Below are 24,740 nucleotides of genomic sequence, written 5' to 3' on the forward strand. Positions count from 1 at the left end.
CGAAATCCGATTTATTCAAATATTGACTTTGACCGCAAAAATTATTTTTTGGTTAAACATCTTCATTTTCAATTTGAATAGAAGAAAATAATAATGCAAAGATCTCTTATGCGTAATTTTCAGATATCTTATGTATTTAACACTTGTTTGGCTATAGCTTATGAGTATATTTTTTCAAAATAAATTTTGAAAACACTGTTTGTATATGGAACATGATCGATTTTTGAAAAAATTCTGAATTTTTTTTCAGGTTCCCAAAAATTTTGTTAGGGCAGTTTTTGGGTGAAACTTTGTCTTCCACTCACAAAACTTTAAGTTTTTTTCAATTAAAATGTATGTCCAAAAACAACTTTAACTTCTAAAAATTATTTTTCAACACAACTTCAAAAATTATTATTCAAGTTTTTACCAAACATATTTCAATCACTAGCTTAAAATAATATGAGCATAAGGAAATAAGGAATCATATTCTAATATCAAAGCCCCTGGCAGATCCTCTGAAACGAGGCACCAAACTTTTTGGGATCACTCCTCAGAGATAGTTGTTTCCAAGGCCCAAAAGCTAAACATACTAGCAAGGCCCACGAATGGGATTCTTCTTTTTATGAAAGACACCACTAGTATTCCCCCTTAGTACGTCTGATTTGTCCCTCTACTCTCGTAAATAAGCCTTATTTACCCTCTGTTTACGTGTTTTATCAAAAATATACCTACGATTATACATTAGGTTTATATTTACCCTTACACGTTAAAATGGGTTAAATTTGCCCTTCGTTATACTTTAAGATCACATTTACCCCTCTACTCTTCAAAAATGGTTACATTTGCCTTTCGTTATACTTTCTTAACATATTTATCCTTACAATTATACCCTACATTTACCCTCATCCGGTAGATCGCCATGTCCCACCTTTGTTTTCCTACATGGGGCCTATGTGGATTTCTTATTCTTCCAATTTAAATATGGTCACCTATTTAAGATAATTTAACCCGCTCACCCAATTTAAATAAGACTTCATTAACTCCATTGTTGTGCAACTTCTTGTAATTTACTTTGGTTACTGCAATAATTGTGAGTTGTATTAGATTAGTGATTTTGAGTTCAAAGTTATTGTTTGTCAATATGTTGTTGCTGCTATAACTATTGTATTTCGCACAATCTTCATAAATGTCGTATCAGGATTGCTTTTCGTGAATCAATCATGGTCAATTGACCCAGTTTAGACTTTACAGAGTTGTATCTCTACAAACACTTCAAAATATCATTGAGTGATTCATGTCTCCTAACTCCTAGGTATTAAAGGAAAACAAATTAACATAGACAAAAGGTGAAATAATTAAATAAATCAATTAGAGATAACACTATAGTTTCGTTCACTCACTGTTCAAAATTTTCTCGCTCTTCGAAAAACATGGAGCTGACACGGATAAGAGAGATGGACGAGTGGGGTGTGGGGTTGGGGTGGGGTGGGGGGTGACGAGCTGACACGGATAATTGTAAGGATAAATATGTCAAGAAAGTATAACGAAAGGCAAATGTAACCCTTTTCGAAGAGTAGAGGGGTAAATATGATCCTAAAGTATAACGAAGGGCAAATGTAACTCTTTTAAACGTTTAAAGGGTAAATATGAACCTAATGTATAACGGTAAGGATATTTTTGATAGAAAAATTAAACGGAGGGTAAACAAAACTTATGATAGTAGAGGGACAAATCACACCCTTATCGGACTTTTAAATTGCAAATTCTCGTTTGCATTTCGTTTCCTTTTCCCTATTACAGTAAAGTTACAGAATAATAATAAAAATAAAGTAAAACCTAATCGCATCTATTCTCTCCTAAAGCATATGCATGTTTGCCTTCGCAAGTTAAAAAATTTGTCTACAGCTACTGAGCTGGACCAAGATTTCTCATGCTCCAGCAATACAATTTTTATACAAAAGGGAAAATTAGGGAAAGTGCCATGCTCAAATATGAAGCAAAAGAATTTCAAAAGTCAACAGTTTCATCTTTTACTCTCTTTTTTCCCTTGGATATACATGCATATATAAAGTCAACATATGTTAGTACGTACTCCTCATTAAATAGGAAAAAAGTAAAAGAAAAGGCCTGTTCTCCTCATTAAAGAGCTAAAGTCATGAAATTGCAGTTATATGGTCCAATCTTGTTGTCAGGTGCCGATGCTCTTCAAAAGATGCAAGTATTTTTCAACAGCAGTAGCAGGGACCGCAACATTTACCTTCACCGAATCCTTGTGATCATACACTGGCAATAATATACAGTACCTATCACAGCAAACTGGCCCTACTTCAACTGGCCTTCCCATTCCTATGTCAACTCTCTCTAGTCCTAGCCTTGACCATTGCGACATTATCAACACGCCCACTGAGTCCGGACTAGTTCCGTTCGAACTCACCGTATCCACCACTTCTCTAACGTACTCATCGTCCACTCTTTCTTTTGCTCTTTTCACTAACCCAGTTGCATAACCCAGCCCTTTCTCGACTAAGTCTTTAGCTGAAGTTTGAGCGCAGCCGAGAACGAAACCGTTGCCGTAGTAACCACTGGGCAAGCTCGGTTTCACTTTGTTCCGTATGTTGATTGTAAACAGTAGTTTTAATGTTTGGTTGGTCGGTAAGTTTAGTGCTGTGGCCCAACTTTTCCATATATGAGCTGAGAGTACTTCAAACGAAGTGCATATTGAGGACTGGCTGTATATTAATTTCTTCAATTCGTTTACTCTTCTTTTGTCGAATATAACTGAAGTGGGTGCGAGTCTTTCTTGATTAAATCGAGAAATAAAACCACAAAGATCAGGAACTTTCTTAAACTCTGGATGATGACTTGTAGATGACTTGTACTTATATGATTTTGGGTCCATGAGATAACGATCCCAAACTGGTTTGGGCTTTAAATCAGTGAATTTTTCCTTACCAGTAGCTAATTCGGCGAATAAGTTGAGGAATTCAGAACTACCAATTCCATCGCATAGACAATGATTGAACCCGACAGCTAACGTGGCTGAGCAATCGGAGAGCCACGTCAGCTGTACAACTAATGGTGGGGCCCCTTTAAGCACGTCGACCACTTGTAACGACAAGAGCTTCCGCCACTGTGTTTTATGCCGAGGAGCTGCTTGGAATTCTGACGCCGTTAGATCGGAGACGGCTTGTAAGAAAGCCGCACCCTGGGCTCGACACACTACTTCCAGGCCTGAACCGTTGGTTCGAGCCCTGACTCTTCCGGCTAAAGGGTAGTAAGGAACCAGGGCTCGACCAAGTGCGGACTTGACTTGGTTTACTGTAGCCGCTTTATCTAACCCATGGCGTGATGGCTTGTAAACCAGCAAATATTCGATGGTGAAACGCAAAAAGAGCTGAGAATCTAAAGCAGAAAGTGGGAGAATTTGGATTGGGGTTGGCTCTGAAGGGGTAATTAAAACAACTTCTTTTACAAGAACAGAGCTTGACATTTTGGCATCTAACTTATTGTGATGAGCAATATGTATTATGTGAATAAAGCTAGTTATTGGCAATTACATAATGTATGTATCTAATAAAGGTAGGTTATATATAGAGCATTAACATGTACGGTCTTTTGTGGCCCAGTAGGGGGCAGGATGGAGTGGAGTGGGTTATGTACCTCAAGTTAAAGGAGGACATTATAGTTTTGCTTATTGTGATGCTACCCCATTTATAACGGGAAAGGCAAAGGTTGAAACTTTTAGCAAGAGACAAAAAAATTTAGATGTTTTATTTTTTTTCTATTTAAATTTTGGTGGTAAAATTATTTAACACATGTGTATGACAAATATTTAATGTAAGTAATTGAGATGCATTCAAATAACTATGTAATTATGTAAGTCCATTAATCAGTTTTATACTCCAGTGTTTTAAAGATTTGTGCAAGAATCTAAATAGCGCATTGCTTTATGTAAAAATCAACAAAACCGAATTACGAAAACAATTGAAACAGCTCGGCTTTCACCTTTCTGTCTATTCGGTGGGATGGCCACGAGGCCCATGAAAAGACACGCCCTTTTAATAAAGATTCCAGGATAACAATATAAGAATATATATTTTTAATCGTTTAAAAAAATAATAGTTTATAATATATATATATATATTATATGCTTTTTGGCTAGCGAATGATATTAATTTCAGCCGACTGACTAATTTTGTGATGTGTCCTACCAATATTATAGTGCATCAATTTTCAACTAATTTTGCTTACTCTTTCTGTGTCCCGTTTAATGTGATTCTATATATTATATAATAACAATAATTTAAACTATTAGTTAATTGTTTGGGGAAAAAAGTAGAAGATATACACCCACACAGATTTAATCAGCTGAATATATTTAAATTCTAATAACTTTTGTAAGTTATATAACATGATTAAGTATTAATAAGGATATATTGGAATACATATAGTTTTATAGCACACTATCCACAACCACTCCAAAAACTTCGCTACGTAAAGATTCATATACTACCAAATTAACGTGAAAAATAAGTTATACTGCATCACTAGGGCTCCTAGTAACAAATGCAATCAGCTCTCTTAACTTTGGCATAGACATAAAGGAACCAGAAAAAAGAAGTGCACATGCTTGAGTTTTTTCTACGTTGTAATTCTTGGTAGGTTAGGAAGAGATGAGACAAATTCTGATGAAAAGGAAAATTATCCTTAATTAATGTTTGTTGAAATAGATTAATTATTTTGCAAATTATACCACAAATCTCGTCGATCGTGCTCCTTCGTTGCTTAAAGTAGAGGGTTTTTTAATAATGTGATAAAATAATGCGCTGTCTGTGGGAATGGGAAAGGGAGAGGAAAACTTTATCTAGTGATGCAAAATTAGTGCTTTCTCAATCTCAATTTGTTTATCCATTTTTATTTGGTACCTTTATTTTATCAATTGAAGAGTTGAAGTTGTAATATTTTAAATATTTTGAGAAAAATATATGTTCATATATTGATTTTTATGGTACGAGTAGCAAGAATAGTAAAAGTGGAACCCCTGAAATCGCTATGATTTAAAAATATTACTAAAATAAGAAAAATCGATAACAGTTTTGAACAGCTAAAAATTAAGACAACTACTAGTATTTAAGATCACTATCTTAAAATTCATATATATATATATATATATATATATATGTTAAGAAATACATTAAATATGTATAAAAATTAAATTTAAAACTCAATTATAAGCTTTTGAAGTCGCTATCCTAAAATCGACAACTCATAAAATTTAAATCATTAATCAACTCTACTTAGAGAGTTAAGGAAAAAATGATTATACTTAAAACGTATATAACTTAAATCTTCCATTCCATTGTACTTATTTGCTTTAGTTCTTTAAATGGAGAGACAAATGGAGGCGGGGGCGTATTGGAATGATTGATGGAGCAAAGGAATAAGTAGAACGTGGGGGAGATGGCAGCAATGGTACAGTAGAAAAGATAAAAACACACATCTCGCCATTTGCCAACAGATTAGCCATGTGCTCATGAGCAGAGATACCCAAAGGACAGCCTGTGGACCAGCCTGGTTTTTGTGTGGAGGCTCTGTTTCTTATATGCATACGGTTCCAGATTTTCGCCCAACGCCTTTGTATTGTCACACCTGAGATTTAATAACAACCAACTAATTAGAGTAGTATTTTGTTTAATTAAACAAATTTGCATTTTATATTCTTGTTATCGATTAGAATTATAGAGTCTAATTACCCTAGCCTTTGATCTATGCAAAGACTTATTGGATGCTTAAATTAGGGTACGAGGAGTTCTATTTCCAAGCTTTGACAGGTGAACAGAAGAGATCCAAACTACTGCCTAGTGAAATGAGGCGCAAAACTAGGGAATTTGTCTATAACTTTGCTGATTCTGTATCCTAGTGATCCATTGGAGCCCAAAAATGGAATTTAATTAGGAATATCTCACAAAAAAATTGTTCTACTTTTTTGAAAGGTATGTATATCACTTAACTCATCTGTAGAAGTTGTGTGTTGGATTTTATATCAGCTAGACGAATATTGTCTTATCAGATTTGTTTTGGTCGTGACACCTTATCTTGCGCTTTCCCGGCTAGCATACATGAGGTCGATCTATGCATTAAATAGTGTGCTTAAACTTGTTGAAAATAAAGCTGGCTTAACGACGTGCCGAATAAAGGGAATCCAACGCAATTTAATAAATAGCCACCCCTTTTGTCTTATTATAATGGCTGAGTACTTAAATTGTTTCTTTAACACGATTTATTAGTTAAATTCTCTCGCTTAATTACTAGTGACTAAATAAACAACTTAATCAACAGAAATTATCTCGTAAACACACGGATCATCACAATTAAGCGCATAAAAATTACATGTCAATAATGTATCTATGGACAACTGAAATAAAGACACGTTTAAAAGGCTTGCTCCTCTATGATTTTCAAAATGTTAACGGAGAAAAGGTAGAACACAAAAATCTAGGAGATACTAGTGACTTACGAGAACTGGACTCTGTAATCCCTCCGTATCCTCAATCGATGTTTATACCGTACTATATCAATGTATTATGATTAAGTAATATTAATTAAAATTAAGTAATAATAGTCTATTAGCAAACGCATTTTGTCATTAATAAACACCGAAGACAAATAAATTTACTATCATCGATCACTATCAAATCATTGCACATAAAATATTCACATTTTTTAGCTGATAATCACCAATAAAGATCAACAACTCCAACATAAGATGTTAGGAGTACTTTCTAAGTAATTAGTTAAGGACATTAGATCAAATCATGTCAAATTCTTCATTTGCGACATGACTAAAGTAGATATTGGCTGTTCCTATATATCTTCGAAAATCACAAAGGTTGGTCCACTATAAAAATTTCGCATAATAATGATACTCTGACTAAAGGCCATTTTTATAACCCTAAGTTCATTTTTAAAAATTCCATTCGTTTAGCCGGCACCCTTGACGTGCTTTTAGTCGAGATTTGAGGCAATATCCAATCTCCTGGAGGCTCTCTCCTTAGCTCCCTTCTAGAAATTATACTAGAAATTATGCAGTAGACTAACATATTTTTCCGTCATTATTTTAACCAAAAGTCTCCTGCATTTACGTGTTTTTTTATTTAATTTTCCACATATACTTTATTATTTTATCATAGTTAGTTATATCAATACATATTAATTTTATCTCAATTTAATATAACTGAATCAAAGTATATTGATATAGTTTTGTTTACCCTTAAAATGAGTAACAATTAAATTTGTACGCGGTTTAAAGGATACATGATCTAATTTAACATGAATGATCTAAGAACAATAAATAATTGAATTAAAAGAAAACAAGACGATCAAACCAAATGTGATGAAATAATTAAGCATGACGTTAGGTTTGAATGGTGGAAACCGGTTCCGATCGAGCCCTCGAGATGGAATTCGGTTGCAACTAAAGAAATGAACAGCGGAATAATACTTGAACAATAGTTAAAAGACAAAAGAAAATTTATTGTTTTGATATGCGTGCTAACGGTGACCCAAAAAATGAAAAGGCTCTCCCCTTTATATAGTAAGGGAGTTTCAATTCTGGGCGTGATCTACGCCGTAATATCCGGTCGATGGCAGATATTTCGGCTCCTCGTTCGTCCTCTTTAACCGTCGTCTAATTTAACCTCGATTCTTTGTTTTGCTTGAGCTTGATTCTTCTCATGTTCAGCCATGCCCGATTCCCCACGTATCATTCGTCCCCCGGGCTTTGATCTCTGCGCGTTCTCGACTTTACCCGAGCCAGCGTCGAACCATGTTATCCCTCGTTTCTTCATCGAAAAATCAGGGGTAACAGACTTTACCCGTACACAAGTTTGAGATAAAAATCCGACTTTGATATGTTTTTCCTTGTAAATATACCAACATTCGTTGTATAAAAAGTGAGACTCTTCTTAATTAACTGCATATGATTCTCCAAGACTAATACACGTAACCATAAGATTGATTCTACGAGGGAAATGGAAAAATAATTAAGATGGATACTATATAGTACTTCAATAGTTGGGGAAAAAAAGAAAGAAAGAAAGAAAGAAGCATATAAGCTACTCTTCATTACAGTTTACTTGACTCTATTTTTTTTAGTTTGTTTCTAACAGAATGATTTATTTTTAAATTTGAAAATAAAAATTAAATTCAAATTTTTATTTATTCTTATTGACAAGCTTTTATAGTCACACAAATAATATGTCATATTTTAGACCATAAAAATTTTATAGCCACATAAATATTGTAGCATATTTTCATATTTATAACTAAATTGTGTCAATTTTACTAGGAGAGTTGACGATTTGGATAATGATAGAATCAGGATTTGTGGGTGTGCAGTGTAATTTATTTTGAAAAATACTTGGAGGAGAAGTAAACGCACAATTATCAAAGACATGCTTTTTGTTGATGTGCTAAAATATTTTGAATCAGTCTGAAATTTTTAAGTTTTATAAAATTGCATGATAACAAGTACTAAACATTTCACCACGCTGCTAATTAATGCTCTTCAAGTAGATTAGCAGCTGAATATACTCCCTACATTTACTTTTAATTGTTCACTATGGACTTTGAACACCCTAAAAAATAATAAATGAAATGCATAATTTATGATGATACTCATATTAATTGATACATATTTTTAATAGAATTGAGAAAATAATTTGAAATGAGAAATTAATATTGTTGGTATAACAGAAAAAAGAAATTATCTTCTATTGATATGCTAAAAGTGACAAGTAAAAAAGAAAATCTATTTTTAGAATACTGTACAAGTAAAAGTGAACGGAGAGAATATATGTTAGAGCATTTGAAAACGCTAGATCTATTTAATAGATTTTGGATCAGTCTGAATTTTGAAATTTTCATAAATTACATGATAACAACGAGAAATAAATATTTAGCCACGCTGCTAATGATTTTTAGGTGGATAGGCATCTGAATATAAATGTTGGAGCATTAGGTGGTATGAAGTGTTAATTATACAGAAGAGACATACACTGCCATTGGTTTTATATATTATGATTGAGTACTAAATAACAGATAATCTAGCTAACAAGTTCAATGTTCTTGAATTGTTTCTAAACAAGAGTACAAAAAGGAGGAGTGGTGTATTTAGAATTTGAAAATTCTGCGACAAACGTAACGTCCAATTCATTTTTTAGTTAGATATGACAGATCTGGCCAACATGAGACAAATAATGTTCTTGTGTTAGTTGATCAAATGGTTATGTCAATTATTCCACCGAAAATTTTGTTAGGAATACAATTTACAGGGTGTTTGAGTAACATTTTAAGTTGACTTGCACCATTTCATTTTCGTAAACACTAAAACTATCTATAAGTCAAAATCAGTAAAACTCATAAGTTAGAGTCAACTAACTTATGACATTTCAATTTATAAGTACTTTTGATTTAAAAAAATTAGATACTACTTATTCCTAATATCTTTTGTAATTTTCAAAATGTCCTCCCAAAAATTTCTTAATTAACTCCATTTCATTTTTGTCTTTTTTCATGTAAAAATATTTTAAGGAAATAGTAAAGCTGAAGAAGAAAAAAATCGAGTAGGTAAGGTAGGCTAGATTACTGTGTACAAAAACCGAAGATATCTGCGGGGCATCAGGCATATTTAGTGGGCGTTTGGACAAGAATTGTAAAATTCCAAAAAAAAAAGTGAAAATTTTTTAAGTAAAATAATATTTGAAAATTAGAGTTGTATTTGAACATGAATATAATTTTGGATTGTTTTTGAAGTTTTGTGAGTAATCTGAGTGAAAATTTTGAAAAACAGCTTTTTGGAGTTTTTCAAAATTTCGAAAAATTTCAAAATACATTTTCAAATAAAAATTAAAAATTTTATGAACAAACGCTGATTTGAAAAGAAAGAAAAATTTTGTTGGAAAAAAAGAAAAATTTCTTATATCCAAACGAGCTAATATTCCGTGGCAGCAGAAGCTATTATTTCAAGTGGGAACAAGAATAGGTAACCAAAAATTAAAGAAGAGATGAGATACGACTAAAAAAATAGGGTTACTTTTAGATGGATATGCATGAATTAAATATGATGATGCTTGCAAAAAGAAAAGGTATTCGAACTGCATGTTCACTACGCATATTCCTCAAAATCTCAAATCATAATCCTTTTGATTTTGCTGTCTCTTTGTTTCTTTTTGGCTCCTCCTCCTATTAGATTTGACTAAACCTTTGCGTCTTTTCACACAAAGAAAAGCAGGAAAAAAAGGTGGAGATATTAGGATAAGAATATTTGCAGTTAGGGTGAATATTGTATTTATTACCAATAAAGATTGTGGTAGAATGATAATTGCTTATTTATATCCTTAATCAGAGAACTTAATCATATTTGATCCCTGAATATAAAGTCTTCTTTATTACGTAACACTTTAATACTTAATATGAAATTTTGTGACACGAATATAAATTTAATATGATCTCAATATAAATTTTGAATATCAAGTGACAAAAAAGAAATAAGGGGAACTCTTTGAGCTTTATTTTGGCCCTCGTGTATGGTAATGGTCCAGACAATCCACCACTCTTTCTTGCCTTACCTTGTACGTGGCTCCATAATCTTTTTTACCACTTCTGTTTCACTTTTCATATTTTTAACCTTTGATTGTTTCAAGGAGACGGTTTAATACTCAAAAGTGATAATCCAGATTACAATGTCATTAGTTTTATACTTTTCCCCGTTAAGTTCTTTCTATTCTTACGTACATAGTTGGACCTTTTACTTTTAAGAAGATATATACTAACTCAGGTTGAACTCATTTGACTGACACGTAGTTTAAGAAAAGAGAGAAGGCTTTTAAATTTGTGGTATAAAATGAGGCACATATATTTTGTGTGGCTATAAATCATTGTATAAAGGTAAATTTCTTTCAAATAAGGAAATAAGTCATTCTTTTTGGTACGAACTAAAAAGGAAATAAATTCATATAAATTGAAACGAATTGAGTATAATGGTCGAGATCTATTCTCGGGATCAGCAACAAACCAAGAGAACATTTCCATTCCAAATTGTATATACTACTCCCCCGTTCACTTTTACTTGGCATATATATTAAAAATAGATTTTTATTTTTACTTGTCACTTTACGCATATTAAGAGAAGATATTTTTCCCCTGTTATACCCATAGTATTTATTAGTTATTACTCATTTCAACTCATTTTCTCAAATCCAATAAAATATGCATTAATTAATATGGATATCATGGTACTATTTTTTAAGGGGCGTGAAAAGTCAAAACGTGTAAAAGTGAACGGATGGAGTAATATTTTTAAAGACTATATTTAAAGCCCGATATTGGTTCAGAAAATTCTTAAGAAGCTTTTCTAATAACAAAAAATATTTAACTGTATTTGGAATTCACACAAAAACAGATTTGCTTATGAAAATCGAGCAAAATAATATATTGGAAGACGGAAAACAGTCAAATAGTAAAGTTTCTTAAAAGAAGAATAAGAACTAATACAGATATATGTTAGATAATTAATTCGTAGATAAAACAGAGATTAAGACACAATCATAAATATAAAATTATAATCTTGAATTAGAGTCTAAGGAAGCGTACTGTTAAACTTCATGGATTCAGTAGCGACATGAAACGACAATTAAGCCTAAGACCAACTTCCACGATTCATTAGTTACGCGTTCTCACAGCCCGGAGAACTTGACTGATGGGATGTCTACCGTTACCACGTATTCAAGAAGCGGAATACACTAGGGGTTTCTGTTAGCTAGGGAAAGGAGGCTGACTTCTATTTATAAAGAGTGTCTACCCATCACAAGCCAATTATTATTGAGCCTCATTCATCCATACACATAATCTTTAATAATAGGCCTTTTATTAATGGAAAATTTTCATAAATACATATGTTATAAGAGTAAATTTCATAATATACAACTACAATTGAAATCACGTTTTGTACAATATTTGTATTCATTTCATAAAATTAAATATCTACAATTAGTATTCAAAATATGACAGAATCCCTACAATTAAGGAAACTGACTAATTGTTAAATCAATTCAAACCTAAAAAATCTCCATTTAGTTTGATGTTAATTAACCAACATTGCTAAAAAATAAAAAAAAATAAAAATTAACCAACTATTAAGAGATATCATATCCTTGTACAAATGACTTTGTAGATCTCCTGGTTAGAGCTTTCAGCTGTTGTTTGTTCATAGTCATATTCATCACTTTTATAATTTTTCACATTTTTCAACTTCTTGCTGATGCTTTTCCAACACTCATATCCATCACCATCTTCTCAATGTTATATATATATATATATATATATATATATATATATATATATACCTTTAATTTATATATATTACAAACATTAATTAAGAGTTTGCAAAAATCCAATCTACCTTTAATTTATAATATCTTGTAAACACATATATAAGTATATAATATATTATATATAATTATATATTATATATAGTAATTGTGGGAGGAGAAGTTTAGTGATAAGACATGCAATAAAGGAATTTGACATAATGATTCATGCTCTATTACAATTAACTCCAGTAATTTGGTATAGTATTTCTAAAGAAATCATATGGCGTGTGCTTGGAGCTTGTTATGCATTTCAGAGATGGAAGAGAAGTTCTGTTATGTTCTTGCCTGGACAATTGTGACAACGAATAATCTTATTATTTTAATCTAATGTCAATCTCACATCTAATGATTTTGATGGATATACATATTGAAAAAGCTATTCTATTATACACAAATGGAGGAGATGACTAGGGGCAGAAGAATGTCAGCGAGATGGAAGAGACAAAGAATAAATCGGGAAAAATTAATATGGATAGATATGTTTAGGTGAGAGAGAATCTTAAGAGGGATATATTAGGATACATTTTAGTGAGAGAATCTCAAGAGAGAGATATTAGGGATACAAAATGTTGTAGATTTTAAAATAAATTGTATTTTATGAAATTTTCTAAAATTAGTTGTAACTTATTTAAATAAGTTTTAACTAAGTTGTATTCTTTATAAATTCCTCTTTATTTATCATTATCCTTTCAGGCTATAAATAATTAACGTAAGTCCAAATTCCAACATTCTCCCACTTGAACGCCAACGTTAATTGAGGACAAGAAAATAATTTTAAAACTTTTGAGTTTTGAGAAAAATATTTTCTAAAAAGATTTTAGACTATAGTGGCCACACTACTCGCATAGCCAAGGATAGAATGACCCATATAATAATCCATCCAGTCTCAATGGAGAACACTAACAATGAATCGTAGTAGACATCACACCATTTCAAGGTATGAATTCTCTCTATGATTACTTCTGCTACAATTTTTATCAATATGGATCAAACATGTGTGCTAAGCATGTTATCTTTCTAATCAAGGTGAACAGAGCCAGACCTCTTAGAAAGAAAAAATCCTCCAAGTGATATTATAACCATATCGCCTCAGGAGCCTCCAAGTGACACAAAAATCATATCACCTCAGGAGGTTTCCCTTGTGCCTTACCTGGGGTAATCAAGGCAACAAGTAGCAAAACTCAAAGATACCATGAGTTTATGCAATATCCAATTAAAAATAAAAAATAAATTATCATGTTAGTCAATAAGCATAAAAAAATATAAAATAACACAAGCTTGCATAAAATAAATTTATTAAAAGCAATATCTCAGTCTGCAATTACAAAGTAACTCCCATTGATTAAAGCACATCAAAAAGACTCTAAAATACCCATATTTTGAGCATGTTCACTAAACACTACATGCCTAAGACCTTTAGTCAAAGGATCAGCCAACATAGATTCTGTGTTAATATGCTTAATACATATATCACCTCCTTTTACCATGTCTCTAACCTTAAGAAACTTAACGCTAACATGCTTAGAGCCTCTTGTTCTCTTGTTATTCTGAGAGAAGAACACAGTTGCATTGTTATCATAGAAAATAGTCACAGACTTAGATATAAAATCCACAATTTGTATTTTAGTAAGAAAATTTTTCATCCAGACAATACGTGAAGCAGTATCAAAACAAGCAATAAATTATGCTTCCATTGTAGATGTAGCAGCAAAATTTTGTTTCTCACTTTCCCAAGAAACAACACCTCCAGCCAACATAAAAATATACCCAAAAGTTAATTTCATAGTGCCTTGACAACTGCAAAATCAGAATCTGAATAAACCATCAGGTCTAGATCATCAATTTTTTTGTACCTAATCATGAAGTCTTTGGTGCGGTGTAGATATCTCATCACTTTCTTTGCAGCCACCCAATGTTCTCACACAGGATTAGAAGAAAATCTTCCCAATATATTAATAATAAATGATACATTAGTCCTTGTACAAACCTGTATGTACATCAAACAACCAACAACACTTGCATATGGCACATGGTTCTCCTCTCAACATCATTTTTCAGACATTGATCCTTGTTAAGTTTGTCTCTTTTACAATAGGTGCAACAGCAGATTTGCAATCTTGCATATTGAAAATTTTTATAAAACTCTCAATATATGAACTTTGTGATAAACCCAACAAACAACGTGACCTATCTCTTTTAATTTCTATTCCAAGAATAAAAGAAGTTTCACTAAAATCTTTCATATCAAAAGACCTAGACAAAAACTACTTGGTCTCATTCATCAAGCCCAAATCATTTGTGGCAAGCAGAATGTCATAGAGAACCATAATAATAAAATTACCATTCTCTATTTTGAGAGAAACACATTCATCAAGCTTATTTTCAACAAATTCAAATTTTATAATAATTTCATCGAATTTCAAGTACCACTGCTTGGAGGCTTGTTTAAGCCCATATATGGATTTGTTAAGCTTGCCCACTAGATGTTCTTTACCAGCTTCTTTATACCCTTCAGGTTGAACCATGTAAACTTATTCAAGCAGACTCCCATCCAGGAAAGCAGTTTTAGCATCCATCTGGTGCAACTCTAAATCAAAATGAGCCCTAAGAGCCATCACAACTCTAAATGCATCCTTAGATGAAACAAGAGAAAATGTTTCTTTATAATTAATATCTTCTTTCTGAGTATAACCCTTAGCAACTAACCTTGCTTTATAACGGTCTATATTTTTCTTGGAGTCTATTTTAGTTTTAAACACCTATTTGCAAACAATAGGCCTAAAACCTACAGGAAATTCAACTAACTCCCACACTCTATTGTGTTTTTTCATCTTCCATTGCCTCACGCCATTTATCAACATATGGAGAGAAAATAGCTTGAGCATATGATAAAGGATTAGTCAACTCTCCAGTAGCACTATGATTTTCAGTCACGTGTACGATAAAATCATCAGAGATGGTAGATATTCTTTCGCTTTATGACCGACGAAGTGGTTCATTATGTTCATTTTGCTCAGGGACCATGGGATATGCGTCATTGTTCCCTTGATTCTCCCTCACATGAATAAGTTAGTTTACCATCTTTTCATGTACAACAGATACATGGACAATGACTTCAGTCTCTTTCAACACAATTTCCTTTTCACATGAACAATCACAATCACAAACATCATACTTAAGAAATTTTTCATTAATAAATTCAACTATTCTAGTGTCACGTCCAGGACAGAAAAACCTAAAAGCTCTAGAGTGATCAGGATAGCATATAAAAAAATAACTGATAGTTTTAGGATCAGTTTTCTTTTCTATGGGTGAATAAATATGAACTTCAGCTGGACATTCCCAAATGTGAAAATACTTCTAGCTAGGTTTTCGGGTTGTCCATAGTTCAAAGAGAGTTTTCAAGACACATTTTGTAGGAACTCTATTCAGGATATAACTAGTTGTTTTTAAGGCTTCACCCCAAAGAGACTCAGGTAGGCTAGTACTTGACATCATACTTCTCACCATTTCCATGAGAGTACGATTTCGTCTTTCAGCCACACCATTCTGCTCATGAGTACCTGACATGGTATATTGTGCTACTATCCCAGCCTCATCATATTTTTCATAGTACTCACCACCACGGTCAAACCTTCCTATCTTAATGGACTTCCCAAGTTGTTTTTCAACTTCAGTCTTGTAAATTTTAAACTTATCAAGTGCTTTTTATTTTTCTTTTAAAAGATATATAACAGTATCTTGAAAACTCATCAATAAAAGTAATAAAATACATATGATTGATCAAAGTAGGTACATAAGGTTTACTAATATCAGTATGAATAATTTCTAAGAGTTCAGAGCTCCTACTGGAACCCTTTCTCTTAATCTTGGTCATTTTACCTTTAACACAATCCACAAAAGTTTCAAAATCATTTGTATCAAGAACACACAAAATATTTTTCTTTACCAATCATTCAATTCTTTCTTTAGAAATATGACCAAGACGCCTATGCCATAACAGGTAAGACGTTTTACTCATAGCAGACCTTTTGTGGGCAATATTGTCAACATGTATTTAAGAAAAAAATTCGTTCAACACGTTCAAGCGATATAGACCATCACTTAAAAAGGCATAAGCAACAACATGTGATTCGTAGAAAATTTTAATAATACTATTATTTTGTTGAAATGAATAACCAACTTTGTCCAAAAGTGAAACTGGAACTAATTTCCGTCTCATAGACGGTACAAAAATAGTATTTTCTAAACGGATACTAGAATTATTTTTAAAAAGTAAAATAGCAGTCCCTATAAACTCTACTTATGCTTTGAGTCCATTGCCCATAACAATACTGGCTTCATCCTCTGTTGCCTTCTGCCTGCTTACTAGATCCTGCAAGTCATTGGTTATATGAACAGTTGAACCACTATCCAACTACTAGGAATTTAAAGAAAGATGAACAAGACTAGTTTCAAAGCAGACAAAAGCCAAAAGATTACCTAGTTTCTTTTTCAGAGGACAAACAACTTTCTTATGACCTACTTGTTTGCAATCCCATCACTTGATTTCTTTCATAATTACAGCTTGATGACCAAGAGAATTATGAGACTGACCTTGGTTAACACCATGATTATTAGTATGACCACTATTACCACCGGGATGATGAGGCTAACCATATTTCTTTTTATAAAAATTAGGTCCACCTTTTTTATAAGAGGGATAATCAGCTCATCTAGATGAACTAACAAGGTTCACTACGTCCTTAACTTTCTCCTTTTGGATCCTCCCTTCCTCTACCACACAAACAGTAATATGCTCATCAACACTCATCTTATCTTTTTGTGCATTATATGTTGTTTTAAGCTGGTTAAACTGCTCAGGAAGGGACCTTAGGGATTGATGAACAAAAAAATCATTGGTAATGGTTACACCTAAATTATTTAGTTTGGTAGAAATGTTAACCAATTTCATGATGTGATCACAGACACTACCTACAAGTTCATACTTTATAGTGGACAAGGAATCAATTAGGCTACCTATCTCAGCTTTATCAGTATCTAGGAATTTATGTCCAATGACACTTAAGAAATTTTTTGCATTTTCGTTATCCTTAATTGCACCTTTTATGTGATTAGAAATAGATCTCTTCATGATCATAAAGCTCAATTCGTTAGCCTTCATCTATTTCTCATACTTAGCCTTTTCATCAGTAGTGATAGTAGTTGTAGGTTCAGTAGGTTTCTGTTCAGTCAATGCAAAGTCCAGGTTCATCAAACCTAACATTATTTCAACATCTTGTTTCCACTTCTTATAGTTGCTACTAGTCACAGTTTCAATGGAATTCAACTGAGTAGTCATATTGTTAACAACTGTATAAGCAAATATCACAAAAGTTAGAGAAAATCACGGGCATGAATGTATGAATAAAAAGAGTGAGAGACATCTATTGCGCCGCTCTTTTGGATAGAAGATGCAACTGTCTCCCCTTTAAAAGATCATGGAGTCCAAGGCATTATTTGTATCCCCACCTTTAGGCAAGAGATACAAAACCTCCTCCCCATATCATCCAAGAGTACAAGGTATTCACTGTGTCCTTCCTTTAGCAAAGAGACACAAAACCTTCTCTTATAACAAATTGTCCTTATCTTTTATATATATATATATATATATATATATATATACACACACACACACATGAGAATCTAAGATATTAAGTTTCATCCTTTGGGTGAAAACACAATATCTCATCTCATAAATTAATTTAGTGTCACTAGTATCAAAAGGTAAACCTCCAATATCAGTATACACTTTTTAAGAACAATTTAGGCATGGTGCATTGAGAATATTCCAATGACTCAACTAAATAGACCCCTTTGGTGAAAACTGTTCATTAATCATAACTCTCAATACATGTATTGAATAATCTCACATGTATATAATATTAAAATCTTTTGGGTGACTCCAAATAAATAGATCACTTTGCTGACACTATTTACTACCACAAGTTCTTAGTTATATACACCCATATGTTTAGACTCTGTAATATATATTTATTAATTCCATTCATAGACCAAAGAGTAAGAGCACGGATAAAATCCATTAAAACGAAGCAATATCACGACCAACTGTGAATTTGGCCGTTTACTTGGCAGCAAAAATAATATATTATGTAAGTCAGGAGAGAATGCCCCTAAATAGAAAGGTCTTTATTAGTTACCCTCTTTAGTTTTCACGTAAAGCCAAAGACCTTTTGTAAACTAGTTAATTATTAATTTACTGTGTGTGCGCTTATCACAATTCACATACTGTAGGTCTATTAATTTGTTTACCGCTAGGAAAGGCAAATGGGGCGGTGGGGTGCGGGGCGGTGCGGGTTTAAGGTTATGCAGAGCGGAGCGAGTTTAAAGCTGTGCAGGACGGGGCGGGTGCGGGATGGATTGAAATAATTTTTTAAAAGGATGATGCGGTGCGGGGAAGTTGCGGATCTTCACGGGTTTTTGCGGGTTTGCACAAGTTTACCGGATTTGGCCTACTGTATTATCCAGTAAGACATGACTTTTGCGACAAACATTAAATAGCAGAATATCTATTTAAATATTTGATACCATAAAAACAAACTAAATCATTTATAACTTTTTCTTTTTTCAAGTACACCTTGTAATTAGAATGTTAATTAAGTTAGAAAATTTGAATAAAAGAAAAAAGTTAGACATTTAAAGGAATATAATTCAGTACAGGAGCATAAACTTTTAATTTTTTGGTTGATGAAATCGAACATCCAGCAACAAAATTAATTAAAAAAAACTAGCGAAATGAAAAAAAAAACCTATGCAGGGCGGGGCGGGTGGATGCGGGTGGACGCATGTGCAAATGCTATACGGGGCGGGGCGGGTGTAACGATCCAGCCCGTCGTTTTGAGTATTTCAGTCTCGATCCCATAATTTATGCTTCCTCCATGTTATATTGTGATTTTGTGACTTGTCACGGTGTTTGGTTTTGGTTTCGGGTGAGTTTCGGAGTGAAATGGGACACATAGTCCCTAAGTTGGAGGTTTAAGTTGTTAGAATTGACCGTAGTTTGACTTTGGTGAAGACGACTCCAGAATAAACTTTTGACGGTTCCAATAGCTCTGTATGGTAATTTTGGTCTTAGAAGCGTGCCCGAATGTTGATTTGGAGGTTCGTAGGCCGTTTCAGCGTAAATTGGCGAAAGTTAGAAAAAAAAGGATTTTAGAAAGTTTGATAGGGAGTTGACTTTATTGATATCGGAGTCGGATCTCGATTCTAAAAGTTGGAATAGGTCCGTAAAGTCATTTATGACTTGAGTGCAGAATTTGGAGTCAATCAGAGTTATTTTGATATGAATCTGCATTGGTTTCAAAATTTGGAAATTATTAGTTCATAGGCTTGAATTTGGTTGCGATTCGTAGAATTTCTGTTGTTTGATGTGATTTGACACTTCGAGCATGTTTATATGATGCTTTATGACTAGTTGGTATTATTAATTGAGTTCCCAGGAGACTCGAGTGTAATTCAGACCATGTTCGGCCCATTTCCGATCATTGAGGAATTTCTGGAATTCTGGGTTTTTTCAGTTTTGGTTTTCTTCTACGCGTTCGCGATGGTGTTCCCACGTTCACGTAGAGTCTTCAGAGATTGTTAGAGGTTTATCCTTTGCGTTCGCAAAGAAGTCCATGCGTTCATGAAGGGTCAGGACTTTGTGCTCTCTGATCGCGGACTGGGATACGCGTTCGCGAAGAGGAAGGCAACCTGGGGTGGAACTCTCGCATTTGGTCTACATATTCACGAGAAGGGCTTCGAGACCGCGAAGCTTGAGAACTTTTGTCATCACATTCGCGATTAGATCCTCGTATTTGCGTAAGAGGAAATCTGGGCAGTAACAGTTTTGTATTTCGCGAACGCGAGGCATTTTCCGCGTTCGCGAAGAAGGAATCGCTGGGCAGCAGAACTTAAGTTTGAAACCGAGAGTTTATTTCATATTTCATATTTTGAACTTAGAGAACTCGGTTTGTGGTGAAAGTTTGGGAGATTTTCAGAGAGATCATTGGGGTAAAAATTCCTAACACGATTTTGGTTAAATTACTCGAATCTATCATTATTTTTATGATCTAATGAGGGATTTGAGTTGGAAAATTTGGGGAAAATAGTATAAACTTCTTAGATTAAGTTTTTGAGTTTGAAAGGCGAAATGCGGTCGAATTTGAATAATTCTAGTATAGTTGGACTCGATATCGAATGCATGTTCAGATTTTATCATTTTGGCCGGGTTCCGAGATGCGGGCCTGGGTTGACATTTTGGGTCAATTTTTCAATTCTTTGCAAAGATCGTAATTTCTTTGTTTGAATTAGTTTCCTATAGTTATATTTATGGTATGAAATTAATTTTGTTAGATTCGAACCGTTCGGAGTAGGAAAATCGAGGAAAAGGCCTTCTAGTGGATATATTTACCGTGGTTTGAGGTAAATAGCTTGCCTAACTTTGTGGGGGAGAATTTTTCCTTAGGATTGGTATTGCTTGTGATAATTATGATGTGTAAGAGCCGTGTACGCAAGGAGACAAGTGTGTACATGGGCTAAATATGAAAATTATCGGGTTTTAGCTATGTAGATTCCTTTCACGCTTTAATTGAGATTCCTTAACATGTTATGGTCATCACATTTAGTCTGATTTCACATGTCTACTTGTCTTATCTATTACTTGCTAATTGATCTGCATGTATAGTTGAAATTCTTGTTTCCTTATTCTGTATTCATTATTTAACTGTTGAATTCTTACTTGAAATTGATATTTCTTGGAATATCTTGTTGATGAAATTGGTATTGAGTTGCAAAGGCCGTGATTCATATTGAGGTAAAGTGTTAAGTTGTGAAATATCATCCTATTGAGTTATTCTTTTGGTTATTATTGTTGAGACTTTGTGTACATTGTGGTTGAGCCATAGGCTCCTCATTGTGAAATTCTGTTATTGTTTGGTTTCTCTAGCAAATTGTGATATTGGGCACTTGAGGTGCGATTTGTGATACTTTGTGATATTGATACACATGAAGTGGTATAAGGTCTGAGTGTTGAAACGTATGTTGTGAGATAAGGCGGGCTTGATACGCGTGGCTAGTAGAAGAACTACTAGAAGCCATACGGTGTGATAAAAACGCGCAATGCTATTTCGGGAAAAGTGATTTTTAAAACTAAATATAAAGGCTCTTGCGGTGATATAAGGAAAGGTTGTGATTTATTTTTGTGACTTAAGACTACAAGGAGGTACCTCGGTAGTGACTCTTGTTGACATTTCCCCATTCTTTTGTACTTGTCTTTAATCGTTGTTTCCTTAGTCTTTTGTACTTGTCTTTGATCGTTGTTTCCTTAGCATACTATTAATTGTCTTTCTCTGTGTTGTACAATTTGCTTAGTTCTATGTAGCTAATATTGTTATACTATTCGTTGTTTCAATTTCATTAATGCCTTTATTACACTGCCTACATTTGTTCAGTCTTTTATTATTTTCAGTAAGGCCCTGACCTGACCTCGTCACTACTTTACCGAGGTTAGGCTTGGCACTTACTGGGTAACGTTGTGGTGTACTCTTCTATACATCGTTTTGTGTAGATCTTGGTACTTCTTACCAGTCCATACATTAGTTGGGATTCTACTGCGGAGACTTCAAGGTATACCTGCCTACGTCCGCATGCCCCGAAGTCTCCTTTCTCTAGATCTCTTTTTTCATTATCCTTTATATAGATATGATGTATAGGATTATCCAGTATACGTACTTAGAGCTTGTGATTTGTATTACGTTGGGTCTTGGGATTTGTATATGTTGAGTCGTAATATTGTTTTTATACAACTGTTGAGTTTGAGACTTATATATCTATTGTTATTTAAATTATTCCGCATGTTGTTAGGCTTACCTAGTCTTAGAGACTAGGTGTCATCACGACGTCCTATGGAGGGAAATTTGGGTCATGACAAGTTAGTATCAGAGCTCTAGGTTCATAGGTGTTACGAGTCACAAGCAAGTTTAGTAGAGTCTCGCGTATCAGTATGGAGATGTCTGTACTTATCTTCGGGAGGCTATGGAACTGTTAGGAAAAGCTTCACTTCTTTAATTCCTTATCGTGCGATTTGTTGACTTCGGGATTCTAAATTTCTCTCTTTTGATTCTCTCACAGATGGTGAGAACACGTACAACCGTATCGGATGATTAGAAACCCGCGCTCCATTCTAGAGCCGCGAGAGACCGGGGCCGGGGTAGAGGCCAAATACGTCCACGTTTTGTAGCCAGAGCACCTGCACGAGCTGCTACAGAGGAGCCACCAGTAGCTCCAATTGGAGAGCATGCACCGGAGATGTGTGTTACTGCCCCAGTACTTCAGGAGACCCTCACCCAGTTTCTGAGCATATTTGGCACACTTGCTTAGGCAGGGTTGACCCCACTAGCTCCTGCCACATCTTAGGCTGGGGGAGGAGCATAGACTCCCGCCGCTCGTACCCCAGAGCAGCGAGTCTAGGTTGACCAGGTCCCAGAGGTCATACTAGTACAACCAGTCGCCCTAGTTCAGCCCAAGGTTAGGATAACAACTTTTGAGAGAGAGCAGCTCAGGCTCGAGAGGTACAAGAAGTACCACCCTCATACTTTCAGCGGTTGGCGTTAGTGGATGCGCAGGGTTTTCTTGAGGAGTGCCACCGTATCCTCCGCACTATGGGTATTGTGGAGTCTAGTGGAGTTGCTTTCACTACGTTCCAGCTTAAGGGAGCGGCTTATCAGTGGTGGTGAGCATATGAGTTGGGTAGTCCAGCCTAGGAAGCTTCACTCGCTTGGGCTCAGTTCTCTGATATGTTCTTGAAGGAGTTTGTTCCCTAGAGTCTCAGGGATGCATGGCGCGCAGAGTTTGAGAAGTTGCGCCAAGGTTCTATGAGAGTATCGAAGTATGCAATTTGGTTCTGTAATTTGTCCAGGCATGCACCAACCTTAGTTGCTACTGTCAGAGAGCGAGTTCGTCGATTTATAGAGAGGCTCAACCCCGGTATCAGATTCAGCATGGCCCGAGAGTTAGAGATGGATATCCCATACTAGCAAATAGTGGAGATCGCTAGGAGATTGGAGGGTTTGTGGGCCCCGAAGAGAGAGGGAAGGGAGGCCAAGATGCCTCGAGATTCTGGCACATACAGTGGTACCTATGCCCCAGTTACAGCCCGTCATGGTAGGGGCTATGTGAGCCGCCCTGTTCATTCGGCACTCCCAGTTTCCAGCAGTATTCTGGCCACTCCTAGGCCTCGGGTTTCCCGTTATGCACTGCCGTTGTCTAGTGTACCTCCTGCACGGGGTGCTTTCAGTGGTCAGTCCAGTCGATGTCCCAGCAGCCATGTCCTCCGAGAGCTTGTTTTGAGTGTGGTGACACTCGTCATATGGTGATGGATTGCCCCAAACTCAGGAGGGGTGCATCTCCACAGGCCTCTCAGGCTCCACATATTCCACTGGGTCCTCAAGCCATGGTTACCGCACTAGTTGCCACTCCACTTGCACAACCAGCTAGAGGTGGAGGTTGGGCAGGTAGATGTCGCCCTAGTAGGGGTGGGCATAATACCGACCGAACCGAAAAAATTGGCCGAACCAAAAATTTTAGTTTATTCGGTTTTCGTTTTTTGATTTATTCGGTTGGTTTGCGGTTTATTGTTTTAAAAAATTTGATGTTCGGTTTGGTGATCGGTTTTAATGGTTTGGTTTTCGGTTAAACCGAAAAACTGATTTTTTTTAGCCTAAGCCCAAAATCGAATTATTGTTGCACTAAGTATTACTACTGGAGCAACTTCGTTTTTGTTTGTTTATTTTTTTGTCGTCACTTGGTATAATCTTGGAAAATGGAGCAACTTACTACTGCACCAAGTAACACAACGCCTCATAATATAAAACCTGGCTCTTTTTTCTTTTACTAAAGAAGCACATTTTCTAGTAAAAGCACAGCGGCAACTTTTGTTGTAAATATAGGAAGAAGAGCGGCAACTACGAGCTAAGCTTTCTTTTTTGGACAGTTTCCATTTGTCATCTAAGTAAAATTGCTATGGAACAGAATCAGTAACCATGAAAAGAGAGCAAAATCAGGAAAATTTGTAGAGATCTATTGTTGGACTTGGAGTTTTTGGTTACCCTTTTTGGCTATTATCTCAACAAGTAATCTATTTTCGTTGTTTCGTACTATTTTTTCCATGGCTTGAAACCGAAAAACCAAATCGATTAAACCGAACCGAACATGAATAAACCAAACCGAACCAAAGTTATTATGATTCAGTTTTGGTTATTAAAATCACAAACTGAAAACTGAATAAAC

General features: G+C 34.6%; 2 protein-coding genes across 2 annotated transcripts; both read right to left on the reverse strand.

Moving 5' to 3' along the window:
• Positions 1-1,987: 1,987 nt before the first annotated feature.
• On the reverse strand, positions 1,988-3,625 carry LOC104101902 (alcohol acyltransferase 9). Its single transcript, XM_009609451.4, has one exon. It carries the CDS (start codon positions 3,470-3,472, stop codon positions 2,171-2,173), a length of 1,302 nt encoding a protein of 433 aa, XP_009607746.1. The 5' UTR covers positions 3,473-3,625; the 3' UTR covers positions 1,988-2,170.
• Positions 3,626-17,124: 13,499 nt separating this feature from the next.
• On the reverse strand, positions 17,125-17,577 carry LOC138907907 (uncharacterized). Its single transcript, XM_070198531.1, has one exon. The coding sequence runs from the start codon at positions 17,575-17,577 to the stop codon at positions 17,125-17,127; it is 453 nt and encodes a 150-aa protein (XP_070054632.1).
• Positions 17,578-24,740: the final 7,163 nt, after the last annotated feature.

This window comes from Nicotiana tomentosiformis, chromosome 3, assembly GCF_000390325.3.
Source record: "Nicotiana tomentosiformis chromosome 3, ASM39032v3, whole genome shotgun sequence".
In the NCBI taxonomy this organism is placed as follows: Eukaryota; Viridiplantae; Streptophyta; class Magnoliopsida; order Solanales; family Solanaceae; genus Nicotiana; species Nicotiana tomentosiformis.